At 42.8% G+C, this 22713-nt stretch overlaps 1 protein-coding gene across 1 annotated transcript in view; it reads right to left on the bottom strand.

The window, feature by feature from the left end:
• The window catches only part of STK40 (serine/threonine kinase 40), a 60893-nt gene extending 40776 nt beyond the window's left edge, over positions 1 to 20117 (bottom strand). The window contains exons 1-5 of the mRNA XM_082247174.1: positions 19850 to 20117; positions 16800 to 16885; positions 16101 to 16244; positions 10918 to 11145; positions 8701 to 8753 (exon numbers count right to left, since the gene is read on the bottom strand). Coding sequence (XP_082103300.1) covers positions 8701 to 8753; positions 10918 to 11145; positions 16101 to 16244; positions 16800 to 16885; positions 19850 to 19961 — 623 coding nt within the window. The 5' untranslated portion in view covers positions 19962 to 20117. The remainder of the gene's footprint in view (positions 1 to 8700; positions 8754 to 10917; positions 11146 to 16100; positions 16245 to 16799; positions 16886 to 19849) is intronic.
• Positions 20118 to 22713: the final 2596 nt, after the last annotated feature.

Below are 22713 nucleotides of genomic sequence, written 5' to 3'. Positions count from 1 at the left end.
AAAATTTAAAGCAAAACTAAACCCATAACAGGATAAAAAAAAAAAAAATTCTCTAGCAAGGACAATACATATCACATAATTATGCTACGAAAATAAGGGTGCTGTAAATTGCCTCCAGCATTACTCCCGTTTCTTCTTGCCAAAGCCCAGAGCCCTAACAAAATCATAAAGTGGAATTAAACCCCTTGATTTAGGCCCCTTTCACACTAGTGCGACTTGTCCCGCGATTTTGGACCGCAAAAATCGCATGACAAGTCGTTTTCCATTATTTTCAATGAGCCCCATTCATATCAGTGCTTTTTGAAGTCACAACGACTTCAAAGTAGTTCCTGCACTACTTTGCCACGATTTGATTGCGTTTTGAGCCATAGCTTTCAAAATCGCAGCAAAGTCGCGTCAGATCGCGCCGCAAAAAGCGAGGTAAATTGCGTCACATAAGTGTGAAAGGGGCCTTAACAGTTTCAAAAATTTGTTACATTTCTGGAATGCCAGGATTGCCAACTGTCACATTGCTTGTGTCCTCAACCAAACTGTCACCAATAAATGGCCGGTGTCATAACTGATCACATGTGCAGCACCATGGCACAGCTGCAGGTCAAACAGAAGCAGCTTCCTTGGCTGTAAAGGATCGGAGGGCTTAATTCCGCTTTAAGGCTGTCAGCAGATTGGCATCTACAAACACGGCAGTGCCTAAAAATGGAGAGCAACTGAGCAGGGTGAAACTGTTTTACTGGATTTTAAACAGTATAGGCACCTACTTTTAATGTTTTATATAGCTATACCTGTAAAAGGGGGGGCCAGCCTGAAGTGATCTAGCAGGACTTCATTTTCTGACTAAAGTTTCACTTAACATTTTCAGAACAGTTATATATTATCTATCCATCTATATATTCAAGGCATTCCTTGAGGAGTAACGTCATAGTTATTAGTGTGCTTTGGTTAGCACTAGTTGAACTGTCGAGCTAGTAACTGGCCAGTGCCATAGTAAATCACAGGTGCAGCACCTAGGTACATGCAGATGAAAAAGGCTAAGATAGCAGCTTCCTTGGCTGTAAGGTACAGGAGGGTTTAGTGCCACTTTAATATGTCTGTTGGCCATCAACTGGCTTGGCCAGATGTTTGGTTTACTCTAATAGAGAGGTATGTAAATAAGCAGACCTCATGCATCAGCTTATCTTGTAGGTGGGGAGTCAATCATTCATAAATATCTAGGTAGAAATGTAAAGCTTTCACAGAAGAAGTCATTCTGTGTTGCAAACTACATCCTACTCCTTACAGTACAGCATAAGCCATTTTAAGTCAAAAGCAAGATTACTGCTGCATCGTTTGATGGGATTCCAAGATGGAAAGTAAGCCTTAACCCTTTTGTTGCCAGAACTGTTTTTTGCACACAGTAACAAATCTATAAAGCTCCAATTTTTCGGTCACAATATTACTGTAGCGGTTCACCAACCACTTTTTTTTCCCCGTAAATACACTAAAGGGAGGCTTACATTTATCAGATATTAATGTAAAACCTTTATCACAAAAAAAAAAAAAAAAATGAATAAATGGTTTGCAGTAATAAAATATTAGCTGAAGTCTGGTTTGTTAGCGTATTTAAATCCGCTTGCACATCTAACACCCTCCACCCCCTGAACTGACAGTGCTGCTCCCCAAAAGGTGCCCCCTGTGTTCTTTCATTCACAGTGAGGGCATTCTAATACAGGTGGTGTGTTACTGGTCAGACCACCAGGTGTGAACACAGAGGTGGAAAAAAACCTAAGAGAAAAACTAATGCAGTTTCCACATGGAAGGATTGGTAAGCTGTATTAATTTTTTTTGGTTTTGGGTGAATACTAACACTTTAACTGAAAAACCTCTATAAAATTCTTGCTCTCACTCTGGTGTGCATGGTCATATGTAAAGTGTAGCACAAAGCAACATTCTTGTACGTATGCATACCCTAAACACAGAATGTGTTTATGTACCCCGTTACCCCGAAAGTAAGACATCCCCCGAAAATAAGACCTACTTACAGTTTTGCCTCTCAGTGAAATATAAGGCATCCCCCGAAAATAAGGTCTCCCCGATAATAAGGCCCCCGAAGCTACCGTAACATTGTACTCTGGACCGTATCGGCGGGCGCCGCCGCTCAGCCGGAGCAGACAGGAAGTGCGAGGTCTCTTTTAATCAGAGAGCCTGCGCCGCCGCCAGGACAAGCTGCTGCTTGCTGCTCGCTCTGCCCTGATGGAGTCTGGCTGACTCACAATTAGACAGTGAGTCGTGCAGGGCAGGAGTCGGGCACATTGTGTGGATACACAGGGGAGACTGAGGTAGGGGGAAATGTCTGTAAAGGGGTGGGGGGGATGTCTGGTGAAGGTGTTCACTGGCACAGGGGTGGGGGGAGTGGGATCACTTAAAATGACACAGGAGGATCAGAGGGGGCAATCAAAATGACACAGGAGGATCAGAAGGGGTTACTAAAATGGTGATCCCCCCCTCCGATTCTCCTGTGCCATTTTGATTCCCCTTCTGTTCCCCCCTGTGTCATTTTAAGTGATTCCCCTCCCCCCACACTGATACCCCAGTACTACCGTACCGTATACAGGTAATACATTTCCTTTTTTTGTTCAACAATAAATGTGTACCATATTCTTCATGGAAAAATAAGACATCCCCTGAAAATAAGACCTAGCGCATCTTTGGGAGCAAAAATTAAATATAAGACACTGTCTTATTTTTGGGGAAACACGGTACATGTGTGGCGGTGGTGAGGGGGGGGCTGCCCAAAGTAAAAGTAGGGAAAAAGTGCTAGGGTGTATAATTTAATTTTTTTTAGCATGTTTATAAAGGCAGGTTCTCTTTACTGAGACATTACCCACAGACACCTGACATGAGGGTACTGGGCCAAAGGTGGGATAGCAGAAGCGGGTCTGTGGAAGTGATTGGATAGCTTTACACCAGCCCAACCATTTCCATCTGAAAGCCAACAGTTGAATTGTCAGAATTATGCGCAATCCTGAAAGTGTAAGCCCCCCTCCCCCAGTTGCAGCTGACATATAGTGGCAGTAAGAGTTAAAAAAAAAAATACCCAAAATGTATTTTTATGGCAATTGCACAAATAACTAGTACGCTTCTGAAACTTGTAAAGTACCTATAGACAAAATGATTTTAAAGTTTTGGGGTGAGAATGAATTAGACCCCCCGCTGTCAGATTTTACTGGTATCTGGGACTATTGCCAGATTTTTTTTACTCCAGTCATACAATCAGACAGAAAGTGAAAGAAATGCTCCAACAGTAACAAAAACACCCCCAGAACAGAAAATGTGGAAAATAGGATTTTTGTACGCACTTCATTCTTTTCCTGTCCACTGGAGAGACAATCTAACCTCCAGGTTTTAGTGCCACCTACAGGAGGATGGGACACTAGCTAACATACTGTATGGCAGCCCAGGAGACCCTCCAGCATGCCTAGTTTTGTAGAAAATCAGTACTAAGTGCATGATCATGGATGCAGAGGAGTGAGACCCATGTTCCTCAATAGAATACAGAAAAATGCAGGATGCAAACATACATAGGATAGTGAAAACCCTGTTTGTATCTGTATGCAGCACTTTTCTTCATGGACTTTAGTATCCAACACAAAAGCCTGATTTTGTTTTCTCGTCCAATGAGGGGACAAAGTCTTTAGCTGAGAGGTTGGTAACACAGAAAAATGCCAACAGGCCCTAGAAAGAACAATAGAACTGGAAACTGCCTGCAGTTCAAAGGATCAGCTAAAATGGACCCTATGTCTGACGCTGGCATCAGATGAAGCAGAAATATCCACCTGGTAAAATTTAGGAGAATGTGTAAACAGAAGACCAGGGGGCAACCTTGCGAATCTAGTAAACAATTGCTTAATGGCAAAAAAAAAAAAAAAAATCATCTAGTAGAATGAGCCTTAACAGGAAAAAAAGATGGAACCTCATCCTAAAGACAACAAACTTGGATAATAGTCTGTCTGCACCACCTACAGATGGAGGCACAAGAAGCTGGTGCAATCATTTGGGGACCTTCTGTAATTACAAGTAGGTAATAAGACTTTCTGAAAGAAGATGTGGCTGAGAGATCCAGTCTTTGCTCTCATGAATGCGTGAAGCACATCCATGCAATGGAGAGAAATTTTTTATAAACTGAAACCATAAAAATCGTAGAACGTACTGGATGAGGTGGAAGGCAAAACTACCTTAGGCATAGAAGAAATCCTTGGACTTCTGCTTGACAGCTGGCTTTCATTTGTGGACATGTTGTTAAGATAGTAGTGGGACAATTGACAACAAAGAGAGAGCCGCTCAGGTGCTAGTTCAAAGGGTGGTGCTGGTCAGATCCGCCGTCCAAGCTATGAAGAATCCAAAAAAGTAGACCGCACTCGGGAAAGTAAGATGAAAACAATCAAAACTCCTTTATTCTTCTTCGGTGTAGCAGACAGACAGTACAATGCACATAACAGACGTGCCCGGTTAACGCGTTTCACGAATTAAATCGCTTACTCATAACCATACACTGTAACCAGTGTATGGTTATGAGTAAGCGATTTAATTCGTGAAACGCGTTAACCGGGCACGTCTGTTATGTGCATTGTACTGTCTGTCTGCTACACCGAAGAAGAATAAAGGAGTTTTGATTGTTTTCATCTTACTTTCCCGAGTGCGGTCTACTTTTTTGGATTCAAGATAGTAGTGGGCACATATATAGCCATCTCGGCAAAATGTAAAAGGCTTCATGCTGAAATAGGAGAATGGCAGGTCATTCTCCTAATTCTAGCACTAGGATCTCTAAAGCAGTCCTTACACTAGCTGTATCTGACCAATTTCCAGGAAAAACTTACTGATTTTGGGTCACTTTAAAGCCCAGCCAGTGACTAAAGGGGAATTCTTGGTTTTGCAACCTGAAGAGGTTGGGGGGGGGGGGGGGGGACGACTTTGTTTTAAAGCAGATGTCCCCCCAAAAAAAAAAAAAAGTTATGCTTAAGCCCTCCCCCTCCCTTTCAACAAATGCCCCATTTTTTGGGGGAGAGGGGGCTTGGGAGGTTTGCGGGTACCAGTTTTTCAGTTTTGAAGTTTACCTCTCCCCCTCCCTCCCCACAATCTTCTGGGACACGCAACAGGTGCCAGAAGACTACAGGACCATTCACAAGGCGCAGCTCGCACATGCGCAGTGGGCAACCGGCTGTGAAGTTGCAAGCCGTCACAGCCGGGTGCCCAGTTGAAATTCAGGCACCAGGACAGAAGATCAATGGAAGGAACGGTTTGGGTGAGCACATCGCTGGATCCTGCGGCAGGTGAGTGTCTTGTTTATTAAAAGTCAGCTGCTACAGTTTTTGTAGCGGATGACTTTATAAAAACACAATGTCTGGAGCTCCTCTAAGTTGTAGAAGCCAGACAGGAGCTTAATTTTTTTTTTTTTTTTTTTTTTTTTTTGTGGATTTTGGGTACTGAAGTCAGTTGGCTTTTAAATTTTTGTTGAATGTACTTTCGGTAAATCATTTTGCGTACACATGCGTGGGAGATATACATGGCTGCATTATAGACATACAATGGAAGCACTATTATCCAGACTTAACCAGCTGTACTCTTGGAGATGAATCATCCTGATTAAGCCAATCGTTTCAAACATAAGCCCACGCTACTCTACGGGGAACACACAGTAGCACAAAACAGTGCACTAAAGAGCTCTTATTTCAATTTAACATAACTGGAAAAAAAAAATGGGATTTTTGACTTACCGTAAAATCCATTTCTCAGATGTTCATTGACGGACAACTCCGGATATTCTTACCTATGGGGTATATTGGCTGCCCTGCAAACCTGTGTCACTGGTGCCTGATGACGGAAGGCCCAGGAGGCACTAAGCGCCCTAGTAGAGTGCGCCTTGACATGGAAAGAAGGAACCTGACCCCTGATGGAATAGGCCTTAATCATCGCCTGTCTGATCCATCTGGAAACGGTCGCAGAGGAAGCGGACAACCCTTTGCGAGGTCCATCTGTGAGCACAAATAGAGAGAGACTGACAGCCTGTAAGACTCCGTAGCTGCCATGTACACCCCAATTGCCCTGACCACATCTAAGGCATGCAAGGCAATTTCCTTTGGATGTTTAGGCCTGGGGCACAGGGAAGGCAACACAATGGCTTCATTCAAATGAAAATCAGAGACAACCTTTGGAAGGGACGGACAGGGTTGAAGAACCACAATATCCCTGTGATTTACCAGGTAAGGTGAACAGGATAAAGCCGCCAGTTTTCCAACACCCTGCGCACAGAGGTGATAGCCACCAAAAAGGCCACTTTCTGGGACAGCGTAAGCAGGGGAATCTACTGGAGATTCTCAAATTGAGATCCCAAGGCAGCAACGGAGCCCGCACTGGAGGAACCAAATGTCGGACACCCTGAAGAAAGGTACGCACCAGGGAGTGTGTGGCCAAAGGTCATTAGAAGAAGACCGCCAGAGCCAACACCTGGCCCTTGATGGTACTCAAGGGCGATTTCTGTTTATATGAGGTTACTGTAAGAAGCTGCATCACTTAAAGTGGATGCAAATTCAACAAAATACTTTAAAAATATAGTCATGTTTTTGCAGAAATCTGGAACAGGTTCGTAAAATTTAAAAGCCAAGGGACACTTTAGGAAGCAAGTCGCTTCACTGTATAGGATATACAATGGTTCACAAATAATTGCCAGTTTTTTTTTCATGGCATACAGTAAGTTACTCATATGTTTGTCCAGTGCTAATGTAAGATTGCTAAAAGATGTGCAACCGCTCGATATGAAAAATAAGACCAGCCTTTTTTTTTTTTTAACCAGGGTGCTACCCTGTGAGGAGAGAGGGAGGGAAGGAACTTCCTCACAGCTCTCTCCCCACCTTCTGCGACCACTACTCCTGTATTGATGAGTGAGGCACAGTTTGTGCTGGGGGGGGGGGGGGAGGTTGTGCTCTGGAGGGCAGACTTGGGGATGTTAATGTAAGGGGGGGGAGGTAGTACAATCTAAGATCACTTACTCACAGGCTACATTTTAGCCTTTGTTTACACCAGGTGTAGTGCTGCAATGAACGTTTTCCCGCACGTTTTCCCATACCACACAAAAATGTGTTGCCCTTTGCAGTTGTGTGTGGGTGCTATTCATGCTTAATGACACCCCACGCATTTTGCAACTGTGCATATGTTCACGACCATAAAAAAAAAAAAAAAAAAAAAAAAAAAAAGAAAAAACAAAGTGATTATGCGAACAAAAAAAACATGCACGTGCTCGGACACAGCTCCTAGTGTGAACAAGCCTTCAGACTGGTCTGCCCCAGGACTGTGTGCACAGTTCTAAAGGGTGCCTTGCCTGGAGAAAAGAAAAAAAAAAAAAAAAAAAGTTGAAAAATCCTGCTCTAGTATAGTCTTCAGAGCTTTGCATGCCTATGCAGTCCCAGGACAGAGAACTAACTACTCCAGCATAGCTCTTCTTCTACCGTCACTAGTAAATAAATGTACACATTTCAACTTGATAGCAATGAATGCAAAATCCATAAGACATAGCTTGAATTAATTTGATTCATTGTGAAAATGTGAAGTCTGTACTAACTAAGCATACGGATGTCCAAACCCTGGAAACAAGGTTTTGATAGACTGGACTGCATCCAACACTACCCTTTCAGCATTATCTTCTGCTTGCAATGGTGCAAAATTACACTACGTGGTCCAATTTGTATAATATTAGGTGCCGATATTCTTTACAGTTAAAGTTTTTATTTTAACACTGTCCTTTTAAATGTTAATTATTTTTTCATTACTTTTATTGCTGTCACAGGGAATGTAAACATCCCTTGTAACAGAGTAATAGGCAGCAACAGGTACTGTTTATGGAGGGATCTGGGGTCTACAAGACCCCAAACCCCTCCTCTGCACTTAAAAGCATTCAAAACGCCAAGTTTGGCTGTTTTGAATAGTGCAATTTCTATGTCTGTCGCCAGTAATTGGAAGGGATTGTCATGACAGCGCTTCCGGGTTACTACATCGGAGACCCAATCAGAGCAGATTCCAGCTTTGTTTAGGTCCTCGGCCAGCCGTCGGCTGGTCGTTTGAGCCTCCCGATGGTCGATCCCATATACATACACACATACCGTATTTAATCAGCGTATAACACGCACTTTTTCCTCCTAAAAATGGAGGAAAACCAGTGCGTGTTATACGCCTATATAAAAAAAAAAAAAAGGCTAGGAAGCAGTGCCGAGAGGTAGAAGGGGGCGGGTCAAGGAGAAGGAAGGAGGCGCTGTCATCGGAAGTCCCGCCTCCTATGCCAACGTCTATCATAGGCGCCGGGACTTCGATGACAGCGCGTCCTTCCTTCTCCTCGGCGCCGCCCGCCCCTTCTACCTCTCGGCGCTGCTTCCTGGACTTTAAGTGATTGATAGTGGCACTGGCGAGGCTGCATATATGGGCAGTGCGCTGGCGAGGCTGCATTCGATTAAAAAGAAATGTTCTGAGTTCAAAGCTATTTTAAAAATTTCAGCTTTTTTCTTGAAATTTCTCTCCTAAAATATAGGTGCATGTTATTAGCCGATAAATACGAACGATAGATATACATACATACATACATACACACACACACTTTAGCAATTCAGTTCAACAATATGCACGTTACAATTTTTACTACGGGAGACATTTCTTAACTTGGTCTGGTTGATCTCTTACCTCTTGTTCAGCACCATATTACCCAGCTTCAAGTCTCTATGAACAATATTTTTCTATAAAAAAAAAAAAAAAAAAAAAAAAAATAGAAAGGAAGATTCTATTACAGTGGTGCAAACATACTGACTCACAAAAATCATTGCTATACATCAGGGGGTAGACAAACTTAGAGGTGGAGATCTACCTGAAAAACATGGGAGAAATTAACGATCACCGAGCACAGTGTCACCTCCTTACACCCAATTTAAAACCTTCAATTGCCGTACTACCATGTCACAATCGCATGCATTGCATGGCAATCATGGGTTTAAATCAACCGCAGGGTGTTTGACAGGTAGGGAGGAAGCAATAGGTTGCCTCCTAACCACCTGTCAAAAAGGTACCCAGATCGTGCCTCCCACACGTAAAGTTGGGAGGTGCTAAAACCCTGCGGTTGAGTCAGGTTTTACTACCCCCAAACCCACCAACAATGACAGGGCAAAGAACTCCTGCTGCAGCATGTGTACACCCCTCACCACTGCAGCTAAAGGGGGTGCGGTTGGAGCAGGGGGTGATAAAAACACACATTCTACCTTAGGGGTTTTATCACCCCCAAACTGCAAATGTAAACTAACCCTTACTGGTCTGGGCCCCCTATAAGGCTGCTCTCACACTGATGTGCTGCAGTTTCCCTGCGTTTTTCCATAAACTTCTATTAAATCCTACAGGTGTGGTGCACTTTCTGAAAGTGCACCAAACCCACAGCATATAATAGAAGTCTATGGCTAAGTTCAGCAAACCAGCAAGAAAGCTGTACTGCACCCATGGTAAACTGCAGCGCATCAGTGTGAAAGCAGCCCTATACTATTATGCTCCGTGTATTTCTTTACACTGACCTTAAGAGCTTCTTTCCTGCTGCTGGCACCACTCTGCAGACTGCTAGCCAGGATAGGAGGTGGGGTGCAATTGTAGCCATCCGCTTTGGACAGGAGCCAGCACTACAGAGAAGGCATTGGCTTATGTGGCTCTGGCTCCCTACTACAGCTTCAACTTTACAAGTCATTCCTCTGCATTGCACTCTGATGCTCTGGGATGGTGGGTCAGAAAGCCTAGACTGCGACCTGTCAGTCACCTGGCCGTGATCCACTGGTAGATCGCGATCTACGGGTTGCTGACCTTGCTATACATCCTGTACAGATCTTTAAAAAATAGTACATTCTAATGTAGGTGGTTAAATCTTGCAATTGAAAAGGCACCTTTTAAAGTGGTTGTTTCTATGCATCAAGATAAAAAGCCTTGTGTGCAGCAGCGTCCTAATACTTACCTGAGACCACTCTCTATCCAGCCATATCCACAAGTGCCTCAGCCATCGGGGACTCTCTCCTGATTCGCTAAGACACAGCAGCAGCAACACTGGCTCCTGCTGCTGTTAAACTCAGTTAGGCAATAAGGGTAGAGGGGGGGGTGGGGCCCATTTGCAGCTTTGTGTCTTAATGGATACATGGAGCTGCACCTTGGCTCCAGTGCCCCCACCATCAAGCGGCCTTCTGTGGGATAACACCACAAAAGGGAAGGGCCAGGAGCTCCAGCCAGGGACCCGAGAAGAGGAGGATCTGGGCTGCCCTGTGCAAAACCAACTGCATAGAGCTGGCAACTAATAGGTTTGTTATTTTAATAAATAAAAATAAAAAAAACACACACGACTTTACAATATTTTAAAGTTAATACTATGTACATGTCTGTTACAATGACTGCAATCCAAGGTCAGTTACTTCTAGTTTTTTGACAAGTAAATGTCTCCTGCGCTCAAATAGTACATATAGGCCAAAAAGGCATTGGTTATATTGCTGGCCTCTGAAGTCTCGCTGCCGTCTCAGGATGATAGGTAGCCACACAAACTGAAAGCATAAAAACAAGAGAAGGGCGCACCGACCTAGTCCAATACCATAAGATATTTATTGAAAATTGTTAAAACCACAATTTATTCTACTCACAAGAGTACGCTATATAAAAGCAATAACCAAAAGATCTTTTGGTTATCGCTTTTATATAGCCTACTAGTGAGTACGCTATTAACAATTTGTCAATAAATATCTTACGGTATTGCACTAGGTCGGTGCGCCCTTGTTTTGTTTTTTTCACTTTGTTTTTTTGAACAGGATTATACTGCAGATCAAGCTCATATGAACATTAAAATAAAAATGTTACCAGACCTTTAAATGCCAAGCATTAGAGAAATACCTTATGAAGGGCTTCTACTACTCGGACAACATCATAGAAGATAACTACTGTTTCCCGTTCCCCAAGTCTCTTTTCTTTGATGACATAATGCTGTAAATTGATTAAGTCTGCAGTCTTGTCACTGAAATCATGGGCACAAAGACAATCCAGCACCAGACATATCCGTTTCCGCATCTTCCTCACTAACTTGTTGGCATCCAGATCTTCCGCAATTTCACATGTCCGGTCCTGGGAATATGAAAATCATGGCTTGACAGTGAGAAAGTTTCAACATTAAGCAAAACAAAGAGAAAACTATGTTTTACTTTTCATGAAGACACAAACAACCAAAAAACTTCTTAAGTGTAGGTTCACACTAAAGCGATCACAGACATTGCATATGAATCGGAGCGCACTGCTCCTAAAATCACATGCGATGTCTGTGCGGTGCAAATTCAGCCATACAGATCGCACCGCGAGCACAGTGAACTCGCACAGGACCCTTTTTTTTTGGTCTGCAGCAGAATCGGATCGCATGGTGGTTCACACCAGTGCAATCCGATTCATGTGTGAACTGTCAGATCACACTGCGATATGCGATCTGATCTGGGGGTGTCGTTAACCTTGAATTGACACCCCCAGCGTATCGCATATGGCAGTGTGAACTGCCTGTTCTGTGGATTCTATGCTGGAACAAGTAGTATATTTTCGCATTGTTCCCGCATCGCATAGTGTGAACCGGGACTTAAATGTGCTGTAAAAATGCATGTTATGCTAATGTCACACCAGTGTATTTTGCTTGTACTTATTTTCACATATGCAAACTGCATCTGCATTGTAAACAGCTCTAAGTGCATAAAAGTATGCATGTAGGCTGAATGCAGAAGAACATGAGGAAATTAACATTTCAATTGCCTTTCAAACAGATATTTTTAGAAGATTTCTTGGCTGGGAACATTTGACTTGAGGTATCATTGAAACACAATGCTATAAGCTATACACCAAAAACTACAATAGTGTGACAAATGGGAAAAACTCCATAAGGTATAAAATGGTGGATAAAAGGTCAAACTAACCAAATTCATAATTCATGTCTAGGACACTGGAGCATAAAGGAGTGGCTAGTTGCTTTGAAGGAAACCAGAGGCAAAAAAATTTGAAGTGAACAACTTGGATCAAACGCCCGTCACCTGCCTGGCAACTAAATCAAGCCTCCAGGTACACCACTAGTTAGTTAACAAGAGCTGGTTAACATAGGGAAAGAGCTGTTTGGAGCCCTTTGAATGGATTAAGTCTACTCCAAATTGAAATTGGGGGAAAAAAAAAAAAAAAAAAGTTATACATTTCAAAGTCTGTGGTGAACACTGCAATCCGTGCGTGTTTTCCGCATCACACTGCAATTGCAATGCCCTTGCTGCTGTGGTTTTAATACATATTTAGTGACACCCCAAACATCAGCCACAAACAGTGCGTTTGCCTGCACGGTACAAAAGGACAACCCAATCCAGTTCCGTGCGGACCCAAAAAAAAGTGCACCTACTCCTTTGGTGCATACTGAGCCTATTCAAAATTGTACAATCAGATAATATATAGTGTATGGCCAACTTTATACACCTAAAAACTAGGGATGTAACGATATCGAAGATATGGCGATATCGTATCGTCGTGGTCGTGTCTCGATATCGTCGTGGTTGGGTTACAATATTAAAAGGACAGGTGTCCGTCAAAAAGCAAGAGGAATAAACACAGTCCCGCGGAACAAATCATTGTTAACTACATAGACGAGTTTAAGGATTTTTTTTACTGTTTTTTTTTTCTTGCAATGTAGATATTTTGATCTTTCTGATGAAAAACGTGAACATAAGCTAAATGATAGGTCAGTGTTTTTTTTAAAGGATTTTTGACTGACTATTTTATTTAAGTTTAAGTTATGTTCCTAAATACCAGTTTTAAGTGCCGGTTTACACTTATGCGATGCGGGAAGGCTGCGAATTCGCAGCCTGTTCCCGCATCGCACACGCACCCCCGGCAGTTCACACTGCCATATGCGATACGGTGGGGGTGTCAATGTAATGTTAACGACACCCCCAGTTTGATCGCATATCGCAGTGCGATCGTGCAGTTCGCACAGGATCGGATCGCACAAGTGTGAACCGCTGTGCGATCCGATCCTGATGCTGCTGCAAAAATGCCTCCTGTGCGTGTTTGCTGCGGGTGCGATGCGAATTTAGCCATACAAACTGTATGGCTAAACTCGCACCGCACAGCCGATCGCATGTAATGTCGGAGCAGTGCGCTCCGACATTACATGCGAACCCCGCACACGCAGAAGTGTGAACCGGGGCTAAAAGGCTGCCTTTATTTGCCTTGCACATTTAAACCTGACTTAACTTGATCTTTGTTTGCACTTAAAAGGGAATTGCCTATTGTTTGTTTACAATTGTTCTAGCTGCTTCTTAACTTGAACATTGCACAGAAGAATCAGTTATGCAACCAAATATTACTATACAGAATATTGATGTTCCTGACTACAACTTGCACTTTAAAAGCACTATGTGATCAGTGTTTTATGTTGTCATGGATCCATAAATACAACAATAAATTGCCTGTTGACTGACAAAAGCAGAATAAATGTCGGTATTTTTTCGCTATTATCATCACAAACACTATCATGAGCTATTTAACAATACCATGAGCTTTTCCACAATATCGCATTAAATATCGTACCGTGAGGTCAATATCGAAATTGTATCGTACCGTGAGATTTTGATATCGTTACATCCCTACTAAAAACCTAGTCACGCATTTGGTGTCATTAATTGGAGTGTAAGAAACAAGCCAGCCTTTCACACTGGCTTTCCGCCCGGCGGACTGTTTTGCTCAGCGGGGGAACAATTTCCAGAGACAGACCTGTCAGATCCCCACTCTCCTCTATGGGAGATCGGATGAAAACAGACCGCCTGACCATACAATAGAAGGGCCACACACCACGGCTAGTACAGAGTCCTTTTATTGAATATATCCCAACGCGATACACACAGGACACTGACAGGCCTCAAATGGTTGATGCGTTTCACACAAGAAAATGGTGCTTAATCATAATCTCACAGAAACCTTCCATTTCCACTAGAGCAGAGCTGGGAAGGATGAAGTGTAAACTCCTAAGCTTTTGATGAAGGACTGATTACCTGGTATACTTTGTCCTCACTCCCTTGGGATCTGACTATACAAACCTCAGTGGAGAGGTCTCTGTCATGAATGCAGTCACATTGGAGCATTATTGGGATAAGGAGTACAGCCTACAGTTTCAAATCAAGAGTAGTGGGAGAGTCCTGGTATTTGGCTATATGCACATCTGACCTCTTTAGTAAGAGGGTCCACAGCTTTTGGTAAGCTTACATCCATATTAAAAGGTGGCGTCACTCCTTGGAGATCTACTGGTGAGCACTTTTGTTTGAATACTCATGAAGAGGAGTTCATTTAAATCTATATGAACTTTATGAATTTATATCTGAGAGCTGTGTCACTATACCAATGTGCTGGTATATCCGTTTTTTGATCTGGCTACATGTGGGCGTTCTATGTTACTTACATAGCACGACAACCATTGATGTTTGAGTTAAATGCAACTTTATGAAGCGCTGCATTTAATATGGTTTATAATGCGGCTCTTTTAGAATAGGCCAGAGATACCCAACTGATCTTCATTAAATAGTCCCAGTCCCACCCCCACATGACAACATTGTTAACGGCACCCTAAATGCAGATGCAAGCACAGGTTTTCCCACAAAACTTGCCGAAATTGGGGGTTTAAAAAAATTCAAACCGCAAAACCCCTAAAATGTCCCATTTGTTGCGCACCGGGGAAAAACTTGCCCACTAGATGTCAATGGGGCCTGAAAGTATAATTGGTGTGTTTACACAAAAACAATGACCTGAGTGTCTCTGCCCAGTCTCTCCCATGTACTTTTATAAAATCGGACCATACACTATAGAATTGGATAGTAAATCTAAAAGCAGATCATACAGAGATTTTTCAAATACTATATAACAGGAGGACACCCCTATCTATACAATCGCTTTGTATCCAAATCAGGCAGACCCTTGTAATACATAGTGGGGGGGGGGGGGGGGGTAGATATACAGGAGTACCATCAGATTGTATAGTGTATGGTGAGACTTCCAGGGATGTACTACTTCTGTTTTCAATACTACAGCTCTTCTCCACAAAGGCTGTTATGGGAACACACAGCTCCTGCATACTCTGCCAAAATGAACGAACTATGCAAGAAGGTAAGGCACAAAATAATTGCTCAACAGAGGATGACACTGGCTGTGTATTTAGGGAATGGGGTCTGCACTGGAAAATTTTACTAAAGAGGCAGGTGGGAACATCTCCTGGAGGGGGAGGTCAAGTGCAGGCTGTGTGTTGTGGTCAGCTGCTTAAGTACTTCCTTTTAACAGTTTTCCTGTCACAAATACTATAACAAATGCCAGGAAGTAATGGCACAGACACTGGGGGTTGAGATAATACCTGCTCTAGAATAAAGAGAAATCTGTTTTCTGCAACAGAGGTACAATAATAGCATATTGGTACATCGGGAAGCTTAACAACTTAAAGACCGCCCGCCACAGTATTACCGCTGCAGGCAGCCTCTTCTGGGCGAACCAACATAGCCCTACATTGGTCACGCTCGTGGTGCTAGGGGTTCCCGTCGCCGGTAGGCAGCAGGAATGCTGATGCATGGGGGCCAGCGGCTGCGATTGGCGCCGGGCACCCTCGATCACTCCCTGCTGAGAGAAGGACGGTGGGCTGTTGTAAACACAGTCAACCGTTCTCTTTGAAATGATCACAGAGCGCATGTGATCCTTCTATATAGGATTCCAAGGTCTCTAGGATCATTTTACAAGCCCCTCTCATCCCAGGGAAAAAAAAAAAAAATTGTACAGGTGATAAAAAGAAAGCTCTATTTGTGGGGAAAAAAGGATATCAAAATGTATTTCAGTACAGCGTCACACGACCGCGCAATTTTCCGTTAAAGTTTTGCAGTGCCGAATCGCAAAAAATGGCTTGGTCATTAAGGGGGCAAATGCTTCCGGTCCAGAAATGGTTAGAATAAAAAAAATAAATAAAAAAAGAAGGGGTGTACTTAAAATCCTTGAGGCAAAAGTCTCTAAAAATGTACCGTATTGCTTTGCTTTACCTGGAAAAGACCATGGTGATGGACCACTCCATCCTGATTGTGCAGAAGAGATAATAAAGAAAATTCAGTATGCAGCAGCATTTTGCCTTGTCTCTCTTCCTGTGTCTCCCCTGATTTATCAGGTCTTTCTTCCAGGCTCAGGATCTGACAGGAAAATAGAAAATCACACATCAAATTAAAAACAAACACATACAAAAATGTTATATATATATATATATAACGACTGAGTGCTGCAACTTTGTCATTTTACTACATATCTGGACTCTTGGATGGGCTTATTTATAAAATTAAATCTGATAACCACTGGACTGTCATAAATAAAAAGGGACCTCAATTTAGATGCAAACATTTTATAAAGGAACTGCGAGTGAGCATAGACTACACCAATAAAATGGGAGTCATCTTCAGAACAACTCTAAACTCGCTAAAAATAAAGTGCCAATTAGAACTCCCCACATAAAAAGTAAATATTACTAACTTTCCTGCTGCACCAAACGCAGCTACAATCCAGTAGTATCAGAAACAAATACTTATGGTGGCATTCACCTCCTGTGCCGCTTGCTATATTTAGTGGTGCAGGCAACAGCAGATGTGAGAATTTAATGGTTTGCAGGGATCTTAGTTATTGGTATTTTAACTAGGAAAAGAATGCGCAGCCTCACAGTATAGTGTATTTGAGAGCAACTTCCACAAGCTCACCTTAAGCTGATAAAAGTCATCTGTGCCATCTTTCCGTGCCAAGCACTGTACAATGCTCGGGACAGGAGAGTTTCCTAAACGAGGCCCTGCAGAAAGAAAATCTTTAAAATAAAATATAGAAAAAGAAGAAAAAAAAAAAAAAAGGGAGGCAAACTGCATTTAAAGTAGATTATTCAGCTTTCATTAAAACCCATTTTAACCAGTTGAGGGTGCACTACATCTGGCAAAATAAAAAAAAAAAGTTTTATATATATATATATATATATATATATATATATATATATATATATATATATATATATATATATATATATATATATATATATACATATATACACACACATACACACACACACACACACACACACACAAAGAATAAGGCACCTCATCCTTCTGCTGCTACCTATTCAGCAGATGCCAGCAATTCCTGATATTCAATATGATAGTGAGGAGTTTCAATGAAAACACAGTAGCTGTGTTGCTGCTGTCAGAGGCCCTCCACTGTTTATAAAAAGTTCAGACATGAGATAGAGATAAAAGTTATTCCTTGTGTATGCACTCCGGTTAAAGGTAGGACTTTCTATCTGTATATGATGTAACCATGCAGTAGTACCCACCCACAGTAAGCACTTCATTGCTCCTGGTTTACCACACAGTGGAGAAAATGCAACCAGGAGCCATTGCGTCAGAGAAAAAAGCAGCACCAGGTCATTCAAAGCAGAAACGGCTCCAGTAGGAAGTCATGGGGGACAAGTTTAGGAGCTCAGACTGAGAAAACTTGATTTTGAAATGAAGAGCTTTTCTGGAACAAGTAAGCAAATGGCTTGCAGATATTAAAATTGTGCAGCTATAAGGCTCCATGTACACGGGACGTTAGAAAAAATGTGCTGCAAAGCTAGTTCTGACGCCGGGAAAAAGCAGCTGTTAACGTGCTTTCAGTAGCTTTTTCCATTGGCGTTATTGCACGTTTGGCCACGACTGCTTTTAGCAGCGTTTTTTCTGCCTCCATTCAAAATCAATGGTTCCCTATGGGAGCCTATTGATTTGAATGGAAGTCGCACTGCAAGTCGGTTCAGGATGAGGGGGGGAACTCCACGCCAAAAAGGGGAAAAATAACTGCGTGGGGGTCCCCCCCCCCCCAGGTTCCAAACCAGGCCCTTCAGGCCTGGTATGGAATTTGAGGGTAGCCCCACCCGAAAAACGGGCGTGGGCCCCCCCCCCCCCAAAATCCATACCAAACCCTTATCCGAGCATGCAGCCCGGTAGGGTAGGAAGGGGGAGGGGACGAGCGAGCCAGGGTTGTGGGGATGAGGCCCTTGTCCTCATCAACATGGGGGCAAGGTGCTTTGGGTGGGGGGTGCAGAGCTCCCCCTGCCCCAAAGCACCAACACCCCCCCCCCCATGTTGAGGGCATGTGGCCTGGTATGGTCCAGGGGGGGTGGGGCCGCTCGCTCGTCCCCTCCCCCTTCCTGCCCTACCAAGCTGCATGCTCGGATTAGGGTCTGGTATGGATTTTGGGGGGGACCCCACGCAGTTTCAGCATGGGGCTACCCTCAAATTCCATACCAGACCCGAAGGGCCTGGTTTGGGACCTGGGGGGACCCCCACGCAGTTTTTTTCCCCCATTTTTATCGTGGAGTTCCCCCTCAAGATTCTCACAGTGCAAGTCGCGCCGCAAGTTGGATCATCCTGATCCGACTTGCGGTGCGACTTCCATTCAAATCAATAGGCTCCCATAGGAACCATTGATTTTGAATGGAAGAAAAAAAAAAAAAAAAAAAAAAAAAACTTATAAACGTGGCTGAACGTATGTTCATCACGTTCGGCTGCGTTTCTGCGTTTGAAATGCCGGGAAACACACGCTCGAACACAAATAATTGCATTCCAAAAAACGTCCCTGAACTCAACTGCCTGCAAATGACTAAACGACCCTGTGTACATGGACAGATAAGATAACATGTAGGTGGGTTCAGGGGCTTCTGAAAAAAACGCAACGTCCCGTGTACATGGAGCCTAAAGCCCAAATCCAGAAAACCTCTTGTAGTGGGATGGCAAAGTTTTGTATGTGTTAACTTGCAATTTCTGTCTAGAGGACAGAGGCCCCATTCACACGTGAAGTGAAGGAGGGACGCATGTTCCCGCTCTTTTTGTTTTATTTACACATTTTCCACCTGTTATGCGTGCGTACGGCAACCCATTCACCTGATTAATGGCCGAAAATAGCTCTTGTTGCAGCACATTTTTTGCCAGGTAAAAACACACATCTGCTACCCTCACTTGGGATGCTCATTAATGGCACCACATGAGCGACCCCCAATAGCAGCAACTAGTTTCCAAAATGCACTTGTGTGTTTTGTCACGCATTTCGAAAACGCACAGGTGTAAATGCAGCCTTCAGGCCCCTTTCATGCGGGCCTTCCGATCAGGCCCACCTGTCAGTTTTTCAGGTGAACCTGATTGGACGCTCCATGTACCTCTATGGAGCAGTGGATTTCAGAGGTGAAATGTCCGCTGACACCTGCTGCTATTTGATCCTGTCCATGAAATCCAGATGGATGGTAACACTATTTTCCATCCGTCTGGAGGACCGGATGAAAAAAAAAAAAAAAAAAAGTTTTTATCCGATCTCCCCCATAGAGGAGAGTGGGGATCTGACAGGTCCGTCCCAGCACAGTGAGCGGAGGTGGAGGGGGGGGGGGGGGGATTTGAGATCATGATCTGGGGACAGTCTCCTGAAATCAACAATGCATTCCATGTGTATCAAAAAAAAAAAAAAAAAAAAAAAAAGGTATATAATTTTATATACATGTTTATTATTTAATAAATATGTGCACGGCCAGGTATGTAGCAGTCCCAAGATATATCGCTAACAAATATCACAACATTCAATAGGCATGTCAGGGACATGTTCCCAAGTCAGCACAGATAGATTACCATTAACTACCACTAACTACCACATCTTGTGATTTTGTTAGATCTTCTCAAGATACACATTTCCTGGCTAAAACATGCAACTCAGAAGTATAAAACAAAGCAAGACTGAAGCCTACCTAGAATGAAAGGACCTGCCCTCTTTGCATTACTTCCCGAGATACTGGTGCAGAGTGCCTTGGATCTGGAAGAGGTCTCTCCAGAATCCCTTTCAGATGCTCTCCTCTTCATCCTCTATCTGGAAAAGGAAAGTGAGAGAAGACGGATGCATGGGGTGAACTGCTGCTTATTCATTTGCTCACATGCGTGCCTTTTCCCCTTCAACATAGGTTTCTCCTCCTACAGATTTTACAGTCTGTTCCTAAACAGACACTTCTCCATCTGCTTTCACCAGCACATGCACTGAATACTGTACAAGAAAAAAAAAAAAAGGGATAGGTCATCTGCTTTTAACTCGTTGCTTCAAACAATTCAAATATTGAAGTAAAATTATGAAATTAAATATTTTCAGTAGAAGAACAATGTCCAGTAGCCCCTGCCTCTCCACAAGTCCCCCCCACATAGGTGCAAAATGCAACAGCCCATCATACAGTTAAATAGGATCAGAGTTCAATTTTCTTTGATGATAACAGGAGTCATGGCAGGTTTATCAAGATGTTAGTTCAAGGACACCATCATCACCACCTTAAAAAAAAAAAAACACACTTCTCAAGCTATAGAAGTGTGCTGTATACAAACAAGCAAATTGTACACAAAATACTGCTGTATTGAAACATCACAACAAATGTAGAGTAGAGTAAATTCCCAGCAATTCTTCTGAAAAGCTCCTAACTGGGCAAAAGCGAAAAAGCTACCCCTGTACAAACTGTCAAAGAAACACTGTACTACAAACCGCACATCACAGTTTCTTCAAATGGGAGTTAATACCTGACAGAAAGTGATGACATGATTACATAACCACACTTGTTTTATTACACACTAAAATTAATGATAATGTGACCTGCTGCTATTGAGCTTATTTACCATAGAGGACAAGATAACCTGCAGTGTACGCTGACTCACATACGTTGCATCACAAGAGCTGCTGTGCTAACACGCAAGATAAATGCTCTATAACAGCCTGAAGAAAACAACTCATTCTTACAAAACAGCAGATGTACATTTCACAAATTTAAAAAAAAAAAAAAAAAAAAAAAAAAAAAAAAAAAAAAAAGGTATAAATAGGTAGGTTGTATTTCTGTATTCCTGCGTCTATGAAAGCATTCAGTTACCTTCAGCTTTTGGAGTTCCCAGATTCCTGCAGTGGGTGCACTATAATGTACATTATTGCATCAAAGTATTTCAGAAGGTTGACTTTGCACTAGTTCCTGGGCACAAGGTTTGCCCAAGTGTAGGTATGTATTTCACATTACTATTCATGTTTTATGAAAGGTACACTGGGAAAAAAAGTGCACGTTGTGCCTATACGGCTTCATGTACACATAGATTATGAAAAACGTTCCTATCCTGAACGTGATTCTTCTACATTCTGGAGAGGGAGGTTGAACCTCACCTAACTGTAGCAGCTCCTAAATGATCCTAAAAGTCTATTTGTACACGGACACATTTATGGGTTTATTTACTAAAAGGCAAATCCACTGTGCACTACAAGTGCAATTGCTGTAGATCTGAAGGGGACATGCAAGGAAAATAATCAGCATTTTTGCTTGCACAGGACTGGATGATATCAGAGCTTCTCCTCATTTCAGATCTTCCCATCAGATCTACAGCAACTGCTCTTTTAGGGCAGAGTGGATTTGCCTTCAGTAAAATCATCCCCACAAGGCTTTTATAGAGTTGAGTTTAGGAGCTTTGGTGAGAAGAAAAAAAAAAAAAAAAAAACCCAACGCAAAAGCTCCTAAACCCAGGTTTAGGAGCTGTAGTGGTGTACATAAAGCCTTAGGCTCTGTTCACACCCGGGCGATTTGAATCACCGCAATTCTGCCCACAAATCCAACAACATGGCAAAAACGCTGGATGCCTTTTCAACGCCATTATTTCTTAATGCCACCATGCCATTTTGCCACGATTGACCAAACGTGATGAAATCGCGGCAAACATCGAAAAGCCAAACGCCCCTGGCTCTATGCCAAGATTTGGTACAGGAGTTTCTTTGGAGCGCTTTTTGGAGTGGAAAGAGGCAGATTTAGATGAACGGTGCCGCTCCCCTAAAAAGCTCTGACGCAGCACTACGCTCAGGTGTGAAAGGCACGATTCACATCTATGCACATTGCTTTTAAGCATTTCTGCAGTGCTTTTTGCTGAACTCTGTTTTTTGGATACACGTTTTTAATGAGTTTTGCATTTTTTTGATTTGTTACCTTTTTTTGGCCAAATTTGTTGTTGGGCAGATCCATGCAAAATGCGTTAAACACATGCTACGTGCTTTTCTGCAGCGTCTCCATTTAAGTCTATTGAACCCAAAAATATGGATTTTTGACTTCCCGTAAAATCTATTTCTCTGATGTTCGTTGATGACAGCTCCTGATCTTCATGACCATTGGGTTATACTGCCCCCTACAGGTGTGGGACAGGAGTAGGAGTAGAACATTAGGCAGAAAAAGAATCTGGCTATGCCTATGGGCAGTCCCAGAGGGTATACTCCCTCTCCCTGCTATAGGTACTCAGTTTTGTTACAAGCAGTGTCAGAAGAATTACAACTCCATAGAGGGGGTGGGTGCTGTGTCCGTCAATGAACATCAGAGAAATGGATTTTATGGGAAGTCAAAAATCCCATTTTCTCTTTCGTTCATTGACAGACACAGATCCTGATTTTCATAACCATTGGAACGTCCCAAAGCAGTGTTAATCATGAGGGGTGGGAACAGCAAAAAAAATTCCCAAGGCTAAACAGTAGCCAACCTGAAATTAAAAAAAAATAAAAATACACCCTCTTAAGAGGATCCAGTCCAGTACCCAGCAAAACCTTGCTGCCAAAAGAAAC

Source organism: Pelophylax lessonae (assembly GCF_965119305.1).
Source record: "Pelophylax lessonae genome assembly, chromosome: 2".
NCBI lineage: Eukaryota > Metazoa > Chordata > Amphibia > Anura > Ranidae > Pelophylax > Pelophylax lessonae.
Note: the sequence above shows the minus strand (reverse complement) of the source record. Positions and strands in the feature narration are given on the sequence as shown.